Raw genomic sequence first — 14,245 nt, 5'->3', positions numbered from 1 at the left:
TGTGGATTTTCGTCAATCCTAATTTTCCGGAAGATTTTTGAAGTTTTCCACCGGAAAACATGAGGCAAATCTCGAGGCAAATTTACTCATCGCTGCGTTCCTGCATTTTTTGCGATTTGGGTTGATCACATTGACCGTGTACAGTTTTTTTTTCGCGGTGTCCGTCGCGAGTTTTGGTGGCGATTCGGTGTCCGGCGTTGCGGCAAATCCTTTGGTTTGTTTTTTCCGTCGATCTTGTTTTCCGTGCTGAGCACCAATGCTACCGACGTGCCAGGAAGGCAGCTCCCACACCTGGACCCCCGCCAGTTTCGAAGATTGCGAGTCCCGCGATCGCCCTTGGAAAAGGAAGGCTGTTTTTCAGGTAAGTAAAATTTAAAATTTTAAATTAATGTACTGTAATTATGTTTTTTTTAGGAAAGTGCACCAGTGCGAAGTCGGATCCCGGTAGGGAGTCCGAAGCTGGATCCCGGCGGGGAATTCGAAGCCGGATCTCTTTGCAGGTTAGTGAATGTGTTTATTGTTTTTTTTTATTTGATTGACAAATAAATAAATAAATAGGGGGAAGAGGGGCATAGTGAGCATCCCGCAGTTTGGCTTTGGATCTCCAGCTGCATGAAACAAATCAACTGGTAGTAGGTTCAATATCATTATGATATTGATCCTACCACCAACAATTTTTTTTTCCGAACAGCCGGAAGTTCAAGCTGGATGCTCACTATGCCCCACCTGTTCACTATGCCCCTCTTACCCCTACTAAAAGCTAAAATAAAGTGGAAAATGACGGGTTCCGTAGGCGGATCCCGATGACGGGTTCCGTAGACGGATCCCGATGACGGGTTCCGTAGACGGATCCCGATGACGGGTTCCATCGACAGATCCCGATGGGGAAACCGAATACGGGTCCCGATGGGGATTCCGTAGACGGATCCCGATGGGGATTTCGTAGACGGATTCCGATGGGGAAACCGAATACGAATCCCGATGGGGAAACCGAATACGGATCCCGATGGGGAAACCGAATACGCATCCCGATGGGGATTCCGTAGACGGATCCCGATGGGGATTTCGTAGACGGATCCCGATGGGGAAACCGAATACGGATCCCGATGGGCAAACCGAATACGGATCCCGATGGGGAAACCGAATACGCATCCCAATAGGGATTCCGTAGACGGATCCCGATGGGGAAACCGAATACGGATCCCGATGGGGAAACCGAATACGGATCCCGATGGGGAAACCGAATACGGATCCCGATGGGGAAACCGAATACGCATCCCGATGGGGATTCCGTAGATGGATCCCGATGGGGATTTCGTAGACGGATCCCGATGGGGAAACCGAATACGGATCCCGATGGGCAAACCGAATACGGATCCCGATGGGGAAACCGAATACGCATCCCAATAGGGATTCCGTAGACGGATCCCGATGGGGAAATCGAATACGGATCCCGATGGGGAAACCGAATACGAATCCCGATGGGGAAACCGAATACGGATCCCGATGGGGAAACCGAATACGAATCCCGATGGGAAAACCGAATACGAATCCCGATTGGGAAACCGAATACGCATCCCAATAGGGATTCCGTAGACGGATCCCGATGGGGAAACCGAATACGAATCCCGATGGGGAAATCGAGTACGGGTCCCAATGGGGAAACCGAATACGGATCCCGATGGGGAAACCGAATACGGATCCCGATGGGGAAACCGAATACGGATCCCGATGGGGAAACCGAATACGAATCCCGATGGGGAAATCGAGTACGGGTCCCAATGGGGAAACCGAATACGGATCCCGATGGGGAAACCGAATACGGATCCCGATGGGGAAACCGAATACGCATCCCAATAGGGATTCCGTAGACGGATCCCGATGGGGAAACCGAATACGAATACCGATAGGGAAACCGAATACGGATCCCGATGGGGAAACCGAGTACGGGTCCCAATGGGGAAACCGAATACGGGTCCCGATGGGGATTCCGTAGACGGATCCCGATGGGGATTTCGTAGACGGATTCCGATGGGGAAACCGAATACGGATCCCGATGGGGAAACCGAATACGGATCCCGATGGGGAAACCGAATACGCATCCCGATGGGGATTCCGTTGACGGATCCCGATGGGGATTTCGTAGACGGATCCCGATGGGGAAACCGAATACGGATCCCGATGGGCAAACCGAATACGGATCCCGATGGGGAAACCGAATACGCATCCCAATAGGGATTCCGTAGACGGATCCCGATGGGGAAACCGAATACGGATCCCGATGGGGAAACCGAATACGGATCCCGATGGGGAAACCGAATACGCATCCCGATGGGGATTCCGTAGACGGATCCCGATGGGGATTTCGTAGACGGATCCCGATGGGGAAACCGAATACGGATCCCGATGGGCAAACCGAATACGGATCCCGATGGGGAAACCGAATACGCATCCCAATAGGGATTCCGTAGACGGATCCTGATGGGGAAATCGAATACGGATCCCGATGGGGAAACCGAATACGAATCCCGATGGGGAAACCGAATACGGATCCCGATGGGGAAACCGAATACGAATCCCGATGGGAAAACCGAATACGAATCCCGATTGGGAAACCGAATACGCATCCCAATAGGGATTCCGTAGACGGATCCCGATGGGGAAACCGAATACGAATCCCGATGGGGAAATCGAGTACGGGTCCCAATGGGGAAACCGAATACGGATCCCGATGGGGAAACCGAATACGGATCCCGATGGGGAAACCGAATACGGATCCCGATGGGGAAACCGAATACGAATCCCGATGGGGAAATCGAGTACGGGTCCCAATGGGGAAACCGAATACGGATCCCGATGGGGAAACCGAACACGGATCCCGATGGGGAAACCGAATACGCATCCCAATAGGGATTCCGTAGACGGATCCCGATGGGGAAACCGAATACGAATACCGATAGGGAAACCGAATACGGATCCCGATGGGGAAACCGAGTACGGGTCCCAATGGGGAAACCGAATACGGATCCCGATGGGGAAACCGAATACGGATCCCGATGGGGAAACCGAATACGAATCCCGATGGGAAAACCGAATACGAATCCCGATGGGGAAACCGAATACGGATCCCGATGGGGAAACCGAATACGAATCCCGATGGGAAAACCGAATACGAATCCCGATTGGGAAACCGAATACGCATCCCAATAGGGATTCCGTAGACGGATCCCGATGGGGAAACCGAATACGAATCCCGATGGGGAAACCGAATACGAATCCCGATGAGGAAACCGAATACGGATCCCGATGGGGAAACCGAATACGAATCCCGATGGGAAAACCGAATACGAATCCCGATTGGGAAACCGAATACGCATCCCAATAGGGATTCCGTAGACGGATCCCGATGGGGAAACCGAATACGAATCCCGATGGGGAAATCGAGTACGGGTCCCAATGGGGAAACCGAATACGGATCCCGATGGGGAAACCGAATACGGATCCCGATGGGGAAACCGAGTACGGGTCCCAATGGGGAAACCGAATACGGATCCCGATGGGGAAACCGAATACGGATCCCGATGGGGAAACCGAATACGCATCCCAATAGGGATTCCGTAGACGGATCCCGATGGGGAAACCGAATACGAATCCCGATGGGGAAACCGAATACGGATCCCGATGGGGAAACCGAATACGGATCCCGATGGGGAAACCGAATACGCATCCCAATAGGGATTCCGTAGACGGATCCCGATGGGGAAACCGAATACGAATCCCGATGGGGAAACCGAATACGGATCCCGATGGGGAAACCGAATACGGATCCCGATATTAAATATTAATTTCTTTAAATTAAATCAAGAACTTTATTATTCTCTTCCGCAATCGTGGGGATGGGAGTGATAGGGCTGCAGATAGCAGTGGTGGGGGACTTGGTGACTAATCCGATGAAACTGTTACTTCTTGATGCTAATCTTTTTCGTATTTCTTTCATTCTCTTTTCGCACTTTGCATATGACACCATCTATGTACATTGATATCTACATATCTACATTGATCCTACATTGATTCAATGATGTGTGGAGAGCTCATTCCGAATGATCAGTGGACCAGCCTCATCCCAGATGACCATGGCAATGCAAGAAAATTAGTTTTCATTGAAGGAAGTATCACAACACAGGTAACTGCTATTAAATATTTTTGCAGACAATGACAGATGGTGAACATGACGATCCAGTTATGCTGTTATATAGTACTATACGTACATTTAAAATTAACCATCAATCGCAGAAACTATACGAATTATCGCGTATCTCTGTTGTTCATTACATACCAAGTGAAAACCTAATCATATATTGTCGTGGAATGTTGGCAAACGTATAAGATACTTACTTTACTTTTGCTGGTCCGACGTCCCTCAAGATTTGACCTGTATAACAAAGTTGCGCCAACTAACTCGGTCCCTGACTGCTTGTCTCCAATTTCTCGAGCATCCCACACTTCCTACATCTTGCTCCACTTGGTCTAACCACCTAGCACACTGTACTTTTCTTTGTCTTGTACCGGCCGGATTTGAGGAAAACACCATTTTTGCGGGATTGTTGTCCGGCATTCCTAAGCACGCGTCGTTCGAAAACTCCCAGTGTTCCTCGAGCATTGTACATTGTCATATTTTTCATGCACAATAATTTTGTTTATTATATATTTGCAGTTCGTCAATTAGGTAGAAGACTGGTAGCCCAAAACTTTCCGCATTTGTGGATCATCCCGATCCACGTCCAAAGTGTCATGCATTATTGACAAATTGGCACAGCGGGTCAATTTAAAGGGAGATCTGGAGGCGCAGCGATCTTATTGTCATGATTGTCTGGTAGTTCACTCAAAAATGCTATAACAATCGCCAAGCTTGCTGTAATGTCACCAAGTGCCTCGTCACCCACGAATAGGCGCCTATGTCAGTGGTCTAACAACTCTTAGCGCGCTAATGGCATAGTTCCCCTGCCGCATAGAGAGTTGCCACAATGATATTAGGTTAGCTAAGGTCAGTTAACTGACTGGTGGGAAACGGGAGCTTAAGCAATGGCTATTCTGTATGCATTTAAGAGATAGTCTACCAGAATGGATGTTTTTTTTTGTACTATTTTATGTTTTCTGATGGTTTCGGTTATGCAAAACATGAGAATTAACTTTTCCAATGCTTTCAATTGTACAAAGCATTAGAGCTAGAAACATGATCTTGTAAACACTACACACCTTAACTGGTAGTTTGCTAAAAAAAATGCTACAACAATCGTCAAGCTCGCTGTAATGTCACCAAGTGCCTCGTCACCTACAAATTGGCGCCTATGTCAGTGGTCTAATAACTCTTAGCGCGCTAATGGCATAGTTCCCCTGCCGCATAGAGAGTTGCCGCAATGATATTTGGTTAGCTAAGGTCAGTTATCTGACTGGTGGGAAACGGGAGCTTCAGCATTGACTATTATGTACGCATTTTTATGATGTTATCTAACAACAATGGTGTGTAGTGTTTACACGATCATGTTTCTAATTCTAATGTGTTGTAAATATAATTGAAAGCATTTGAAAAGTAAGATTCTAGTGTTTTGTATATCTAAACACATTAGTAAACATCTACATTTGAAAACATTCAAACAACGTTTACTTTAAACGTTTTGTACATCTGAAAACATCAGAGAACAACAAACACGAAGTACAATTGAAAACATCCGAACAACGTTTAGTTCTAACGTTTTTTACATCCGAAAACAACCGAAAAACGTTTGGTTCTAACATCAGGAAACATCTACATTAGAAAACATCAGAAAACGTTTACATTTAAAAACATCCGAACAACGTTTAGTTCTAACGTTTTTTACATCTGAAAACATCCTTAAAACGTTTGATTCTAATGTCAATAGATTGAAATTTTTGACGTCAGACCGACATTAGAATGGCAAAATTTTGTTCCAAAATTTCTGATGTATACACCATGTTACGTTGCTTAAATACAACTAAATCATAATGTTTTCTAATGTTTGACATCAGGCATACATTTGATTTCGATGCTGATGTAGACATCAAAATCAAACGTTGGGCTAATGTAAATTTCTATTCGGGTGGCCATTGCAATGCACCCACGGTTGTCTTCGTACACCTTGAATGCCGTGTCCGGTCGAACTTGCTTCAGGTCTTCAAGGATTCCGTGCAGCCACAGCCCTTCGGAGGCCGCGGCACTTAAAGCTGCATACTCGGCTTCACACGACGACAGTGCAACGGTTTGTTGCTTGCGGCTTGCCCAAGACACGGTGTTCCCAAAGACCTTAAAGACGAAGCCACTAACGGATTTCCTATCCTCAGCATCCGATGCCCAGTCAGCGTCTGCGTACCCGACAAGTGCCTCGGCGTCGTCGTTTTGCTTGTACTGGAGCTTCAAGTTCTTCGTTCCCTTCACGTAACGGACCACTCTCTTCAGGGCTTGCCAGTGGGCCTCATCAGGTTGAACTTGGAAGCGCCCTAGGTATCCAACAGCGTAGCATATGTCCGGTCGAACACACAGCATCGTATACATCAGGCTGCCCAGCAATTGACGGTATGGATGCGACACAGGATTCGCAGCTTGTGGTGGCAGGAAACAGCCTTTCTCCATTGGGGTTTTGACATGGTTACAGTCTTGCATGCCGAACTTCGTCAGCACACGGTCCACAGCAGCTTCTTGCGCCAGGTACATGCATCCGGTGGCGCGGTCGTACCGGATCTTCATTCCAAGGAAATGATTAACCACGCCGCAATCCGTCATCTGGAGCTTCTTGGAAAGAGCACGCTTGATCTCCTTCACCAGGTCCAGTCGATCGCCAGCAATGAGCAAATCGTCCACGTAGATGATTATGTATACCCCCCCCCCCCTCGATCGTCGATCCTGGTATATAGACAGTAATCATGCCGGGAACGGGTAAAGCCGAAATCCAGTAGAAGGTCGTTTAGCTTGTTGTTCCAACAGCGGGGGCTTTGCTTGAGTCCGTACAGCGATCGATCCAGCTTGCAAACGAAGTTCGGCGGTGCTGCAACTCCTTCGGGTATGGCCATGTAGACGTCTTCTTCAAGCTCACCGTAGAGGAATGCGGTCTTCACATCGAGTTGGTGAACGTGCATCCTTCGGTGGGTTGCTACAGCAAGAACGGTTCGTATCGTGGCTAACTTTGCTACGGGGGAATATGTTTCGTTGTAGTCGACTCCGGGCTTCTGTTGGAATCCCTTCGCCACCAAGCGCGCCTTGTAACGGATCGGTTCGCCATGCTCGTTCGGCTTGATTCGGAAGACCCATTTCGATTTGAGCGGAACCACACCAGCAGGGCATCTCACCAATCGCCAAGCATGGTTGTCCGCTAGCGACTGCAGTTCCTCACGGACCGCTTGCTGCCAAAGAGCTTCGTCGGCTCGTCCAGCGATCTCCTTGTACGCCTCCGGGACATCGAAGATCGAACGCTCGGCCTCATCTCGTCCAACGGAACCGTCAAATAGTACATCGGAAACGTTATGGGGAACATCTGCAGAATGGGATTGCGCGGCAGTGAAAACTTTTCCAACCAGAAATTCTTTCAACTTACCGGGGAGTCTGCGCTCCCGTTCGCTGCGCCTCGGGGTTTCCATTTCGAGGTTTGAACCACGGTCTAGTTGCGAAGGGAGCGCTCCGGTTTCTTCAACACCGTCGTCTTCAACCTCGCCTTCTTCATCATCAGTCAGGATGTCGTCATGTTGAGCCACCAGCGGCTCATCGGGTTGAACGGACTGTTCAGGGGTTTGCACATCTTCCTCATCTTGATCCTCGAACTCGTACGGAGCAACAACCAAAGGAGTTTCGTCACGGATCTGGGTGGCAAACGGAAAACTGTTTTCATCGAACTTGACATCTCTGGCTAGGAATAACTGCTTCTTCTCTTTGTTCCACAGGCGGTAGGCGTTCGGCGCATAGCCGATCATCACAGCAGGCTTGCTTTTCGGATCCAGTTTCTTCCTCTGTGCCGTGGACACCCAAGCAAATGCTTTACAGCCAAACACACGTAGTTTACTAACGTCCGGCTTGTGACCAGTCCACATTTCCGCAGGAGTCTTCCAATCAGATACCGCGGTGGTTGGACTTCTGTTCGTCAGGTATACCGCCGCTAGAACTGCTTCATTCCACAGATTCTTCGGAGTTTGGGCTTCAATCAGCATCGCACGCACCTTTTCGACGATTGTCCGATTGAACCGTTCGGACACTCCATTCTGCTGTGGTGTGTACGCTGCGGTTGGCTCGACTTGGATCCCCTTGGAAACGTACCAATCACGCTGGTCATTGGAGCAATACTCGCGCCCTTGGTCGACAGTCAGCTTCGAAATCGAATGTCCCAGAGCGGCACTCGCCATGGCCTCGTACTCTCGAAACTTCTGGAACACCTCGGACTTCTTCTTGATGGGATATACTACTGCAAAGTGCGTGTAATTATCAATAAAGGTGACGAAGTACCGAGAATCATCCCAAGCCGCTGGTGTAATTGGACCGCACACATCGGAGTGCACTCGTTCTAGAGGTCTTGTAGCACGGACTCTAGTACCCGTGAATGGTTCTCGGCACTGCTTTCCGAGAACACAAACATCACAAAAATCCAATTTATCTGGTTTCTCGGGAATACCTGTTACCATGCCATGCTTCGCGAGTGTCTGCAAACTCTTGCTCCCCAAATGAGCCAGTCGACGATGCCACAGGTTACCAGTCACAGCTCCACACATGTTGGCCGCCACCGTATCGACACGGAGATCGAGCTCGTAAAAATCGCCCCGCATGGGACATCTCGCAATCAGGTCACGACCTTGCTTCATGATCGCTTCCTTTTTCGTGAATGTGACATCAAGATCCGCTTTTGTCATCTTCTTCACAGATAGCAAGTTCGCTCGAGGATCTGGTACGAAGAGGACGTTCTTCAAGCTGATATAGTTACCTTCCTTGTTGACGCCGTTGATCGTGCCACTGTGCCGGGAAATCAGGGATTGATCATCCTTCGCCACGTTTATGACGACAGGGTGCTTCAGCTTCGTGAGGTCGGCGAAACAGTGCTTCACATTCACAAGGTGGTCCGAGGCTCCGGAATCCAGCTTAAAGGAAACTGCTCCCTCGTCCTTTGTTTGGGAGCATCTCCCGGTCATAAAAGCCACCGCCTTACCTCCAGCAGCAGCGTTAGCTTCAGCGCGCCCATCTGTCTTCAACTTCACACGACAGTCCTTGGCCTTGTGCCCCTTCTTCTGGCAACGGTTACACTTTCCGGTGAACTTACCATGCTTCTGCTTCGATCCTTGGAATGCTGCAGGTTTCTCTTGGCAGGAATCCGCTGCCCGGTCGGTTTTCTTGAGCTCCTCGGCAAGAAGGCGCTCGCGAACAACATCCAGTTTTAGGTTTTCCTCACCTAGATTTTCCAGTGCCGTAACCAACGGATCGAACGACTCGGGAAGGGTAGCAAACAGCTGGGACACAATATCGTTCTCTTCAAGCTTCGCTCCGGCCAGCTTCAGTTGTCGGATCAGCTCTTCGAAGGTTTTCAGGTGATCTTTCACAGACGAACCTTCCATCATTCGTAGCTTCGCAAGTTGCTTCCTGACGAATGTCTGCGACGAGACGGACTTCTTGGCGTAGGCGGATTCAAGGCTCATCCACATCTCCTTGGACGTCTCCTTGTCCCGCACCAAATGCAGCAAATCGTCATGAACAAATGACGTCAGCAGGAACGCCGCCTTACCGTCATCTTCCTGGAACTTCGTGAGCTCGGCCGCTTCCATCGGAGGATCCTTCTTGATGATATCCAACAGCTTCACGGACTTCAGATACTTCTCCACTCGAAATTGCCAATTGTCGAAACCGGTGCCCGAGAACTGCGGGATCCCGTGGACCAAATCCTTGCGTGAGTCGCCCATAACCTCTTGATAGTTAGAAAGAACCGGAACAGCAAAGTTTAAAAGTAGAATGGATTTTATTTAACGACTAGCTTGAGTGGAGTCTTGAACAGGAATGAAAAGTTTTTCACCGTTGTTTATTTAAGAAAACTTAGGTTGCTAGGGGTGACATTCGGTCTCCAAGGAGGTGATCAGCACACTGCGTTACCGATTTACTCCAAACAGATTTCAACAAAGTTGATTTTGTGTACAATGATTCTTTGACAGTGTGCAAAGAGTGCGTATCGTTTTGTCATTTTTTATCGAGTTTTTTATGCATTTCAGTTTTGAGTAGAGTGAATGAGATAGAACCAAAACATTCTAGTACATTTGGTGAAAATGCTAGTTCAATCTAATAGTAGTGTTGCCATGTGGTACAATCCAGTAGTAGTGGTGTTGCCACGTGGTACACTGAAAAATTGCAATAGCAGGTTAGTCACCAAAGTTTTCGAGCCGCTCCGTCTGTCACTTCGTTTGTGATAAAACCAATTTTGGAATAGTTCTATCATTTGGGTTATTGTCGAGGTTATCGTTCGTTTATGAATGATGAGTATTTGAATTTGGCCACATCTTTAGGAAAAATCTGGGTAAGTCACTCTGCCACCTTGAGTCTGTGTTTATTGTGCTTCATGTGTGCTTTTGGGTGTCAGAAAGTGTTCCGTCATGTTGATCGAGCTGTCAAAACTTCAACCGAAAAAATACATTTTCTGGCTACCACATCCTCAACCATAACATAACGCTGAAAATGATAGATCTCCCTGCAACTCCTTCCCTAATAAAAATAACCATAAAAGGAAGCTTAACGACGTGTTCGGGGTATCATCCAAAACATATGTGGGATAGTTTACCCCACAAACGAAGTGACAGACGGAGCGGCTCGAAAACTTTGATGACTAACCTGCTATTGCAATTTTTCAGTGTACCACATGGCAACACCACTACTACTGGATTGTACCACATGGCAACACTACTACCAACAATCAATACGAAACTAACGATTTTAAATTGGCTCACCACTTTAGTAGCCTATTGTTGTTCAAGTTGGACGCCGGAAAACCCACACGCGACATTCGATTTTACCCTCGTTCTGTACGTTAAACATAACGTCAGACATACCGCGCTGAATAGCGCATCATTGTGCGAATACAGCGCACTATGTCCGACGTTATGTTTAACGTACAGAACGAGAGTAAATTCAATTGGTGCGTGTGGGATTTTCCGGTTTTCAACTGAAACGATAATATTGGTCCCAAGCAAACGATTAACGTACCCTATTCTAGTTGAAATTCTATTACTACACTATGTTTGTTTTGATTCGCTATGATAGTTTGACAGATAACATCAGGGGTGTGTGGATTCATGCAGAACATGCAGGGGTGAGTGAAATAGCTTGGGACTGCTTGGGACCGTTGTTCTGGTACTGAGTGAGCCAAAAATAATAATGATTTTCTTCGGGACCCAGTGGTCTTAGAGTTACCTCTATGCTACTACTAGATTGAACTAGCATTTTCACCAAATGTACTAGAATGTTTTGGTTCTACTTATGGGTTCCTGCACTATAGTGCCGAGATGAGTGAAAAGAACTTAATTTTGGTTACTTTTTTCTAACCGTGTACACTTGCTGGGTGCCACGGCAAATGAAAATAACCCAAATTTAAGTTTAGTTCACTCATAATCGCCAAAAGTGCAGGAACTCAGCGATGAGTAAATTTGCCTAATGTTTTCCCAGGTTTTTCCAGGATTTTCCAGGGAAAAATTCCCGAATTTGAGAAAAGTAAAGATTGGATTCACTCAGTCTATTGGTACTACTCTGAGACTGAATAAAATTTTCGTCAATTTCCTCATTTTCCGGCAGATTTTTTAGGTTTTCCACAGGAAACCATGAGACAAATTTTACTCATCGCTGTGTTCCTGCACGTTTGGCGATTATGAGTGAACTAAACTCAAATTTGAGTCGTTCTCATTCGCCGTGTGGCCTTCCTTGCGAGGCGCAAAATTGCTGCCTGTGCAGATTTTTATCTTTCCACTGCAATTTTCCACACACGCGCTCTTTCAGCTGGTAGGTACTTTTTTGGGTTCGTGTTGATTTTGAAGCTCTTAGGTTTTGGATATCGCCGGTTCCAACTTCCAACTAAAAGCGGAGGGCACTATGACTGAAGCCGAAGTGATCGATGCCAGGAAGTCGGAAGTGCTACAGCATTTGCAGTGTGTAATCTGCCTCGACGGCGTTCATGAGGCTCGACTCTGTCCATCCTGTTCACGGTTATTTTGCGAAGGGTGCATTTACAATTGGCTAACGAACAAATCCAGCACTTGTCCAAACTGTCGAACAACCGTGAGTTATTCTGCACTGGTAAAGGGCTATTCGATCAATCAATTGCAGGAATCGATCAGGCATCTGTTCTCAAGCATGGACAACAAGGACAACCTTTGCGGTGAACATGAGAACCAGCATCTTTCTCTATTTTGCTACCCATGCGAAATGAATATTTGCGTTAAATGTTGGTTCTCAGAGGAACATGCTGAGCACAAGGAACGGGCCGTACCTCTAGGTGAGTCTCAATATTTCCTAAATAAAGGTCGAAAATCCACTAAGCATTTCAACAGAGGAAGCTTTCGAACACTACATGCAAAATATGACGGCGACTCTAACCTGGATCAACGGACGAAAGGAAGTGGTCGATCATGTACTGAAACAGGTGCAGGAAAATCTAAGTCGTCTGAGCCAAGAGAAAGAATTAATCGAAAAACTACGTGGAGAATCGGAGGAGCTGATTACGGGCAAGGCAAAGTGAGTAATCCGTTTAAATGTTTATAATGACAACATTACCATTGAGCTTTCGTTGATGTCTCGTAGTCCTGCATCTGTAATGCAAATCATTACAACCGAACGAGCAATGGCGGAGCTGCGTTTGAACCATCAGGATGAAACAGAATCAGTTCGACTAGATCGTCGCCGGTATAGTGATTTTATGATAGCGATTTCTAATCATACTATACATTTTACCACCTTCATTTTTTCAGAGAATTCATGTCGGAAGCAACCGTACTGGATTTCCGTATGACAGAGTTCGATAGCACTATAAAGAACCATGGATCATTCAAGACAAACCTTCAAGCTCCGTACGGCTTCGAATGGAAATGCGAGATCACAAACGAAGATAACGGCATGTACTTCTACCTTAGTTTAATGGCAGGAAAACCCAGTGATTACTCCGTACTGTTCGATGGCAAACCGGAGAAGGTTTGCCGATTTGAGTTGGACAGTGCCGTGAAGATTGGGGTGTACAAGCCAGTCATGGAAAACGTGGTCAACGATTCGCAAAAGTTGACCGTACAAATTCGTCAATCCTACGGTGACAGGTTTCAACAGTTGCATGACTATATTACTCGGCTGGAGAAGGAAAATGCTGATCACGTGGCATTCAAAACGTACCTCGCCGATTGGGACAAGAGACTTGGGCCTTCATCTGGTTGAAGATAACTGTTGAATTCGTATCCAACTTGTAGTAGATAGTTTCCAGAATATCTTGGTATTTTAACAAAAAATCTAATGACAAGAGCTATATTTTATATTATAACAACTGACGAGAATCTGCCCTAGTTTTAAATTATGATCAAAACATGTTCAGAATAAGAGGTTATAAGCATTTCTGTTTATTTGTACTAAATTCAAGTTAAATTACATTTAATTCTAATCGAGGTGCTCCAGTAACTTAGCAGCCTTAACGATTTTTGCCTAAAATTATTAATTATTTTGTTGGACATTTTAAGCTGAACAATGCATTATATCCTAAGTAACGTTGACAAATTCTCTTCGTCTACTTTCTCTTTTCATGCTCACGGCCATGCACATTCCCAGCTAATTTCTGCCAACAGATCGATCCAACAAGCTATTATCCATTAATATCCGAAAGCGGAAGGCGATTAAGATAATCGATCAATGTTACTTAGGACCTAATGCATTCCCCCCTATTCTGCGAGTCACGTGACTCTCTCTCACCGGTGAGGTGACAATAGTCACCTCGTGTGAGGTGACTCTCCATTTGATTTGCATGGAGAGTCACCTCACACGAGGTGACAATTGTCACCTCACCGGTGAGAGAGAGTCACGTGACTCGCAGAATAAGGGGGAGTACCAGAGCTGAGCCAAAAAGTTGAGCACGTTTCTTTGGGACCTACTGATCTTAGAGTTACCTCTATGGTAGTACCAACAAACAATACGAAACCATAGAGGTAACTCTAAGACCAGTAGGTCCCGAAGAAACGTGCTCAACTTTTT

General features: G+C 46.8%; 1 protein-coding gene across 2 annotated transcripts; it reads left to right on the top strand.

Annotated features, from left to right (window-relative positions):
• The first annotated feature begins 11,950 nt into the window (after window positions 1-11,950).
• On the top strand, window positions 11,951-13,830 carry LOC135705482 (uncharacterized). 2 transcript variants are annotated; one of them, XM_065227230.1, is made up of 5 exons: window positions 11,951-12,022; window positions 12,347-12,515; window positions 12,571-12,754; window positions 12,821-12,922; window positions 12,988-13,830. In XM_065227230.1, the coding sequence occupies exons 2-5, from the start codon at window positions 12,374-12,376 to the stop codon at window positions 13,439-13,441; spliced, it is 882 nt and encodes a 293-aa protein (XP_065083302.1). In that variant the 5' UTR covers window positions 11,951-12,022; window positions 12,347-12,373; the 3' UTR covers window positions 13,442-13,830. The 2 variants fall into 2 exon arrangements, with proteins under 2 accessions (XP_065083302.1, XP_065083301.1); XM_065227229.1 differs by lacking the exon at window positions 11,951-12,022 and having other exon boundaries at window positions 12,115-12,515.
• Window positions 13,831-14,245: the final 415 nt, after the last annotated feature.

This window comes from Ochlerotatus camptorhynchus, unplaced genomic scaffold, assembly GCF_037179485.1.
Source record: "Ochlerotatus camptorhynchus isolate MF236.1 unplaced genomic scaffold, CSIRO-AGI_Acam_v1.1 ptg000267l, whole genome shotgun sequence".
Classification (NCBI taxonomy): Eukaryota; Metazoa; Arthropoda; class Insecta; order Diptera; family Culicidae; genus Ochlerotatus; species Ochlerotatus camptorhynchus.
This window is presented reverse-complemented; position numbering and strand designations above follow the sequence as displayed.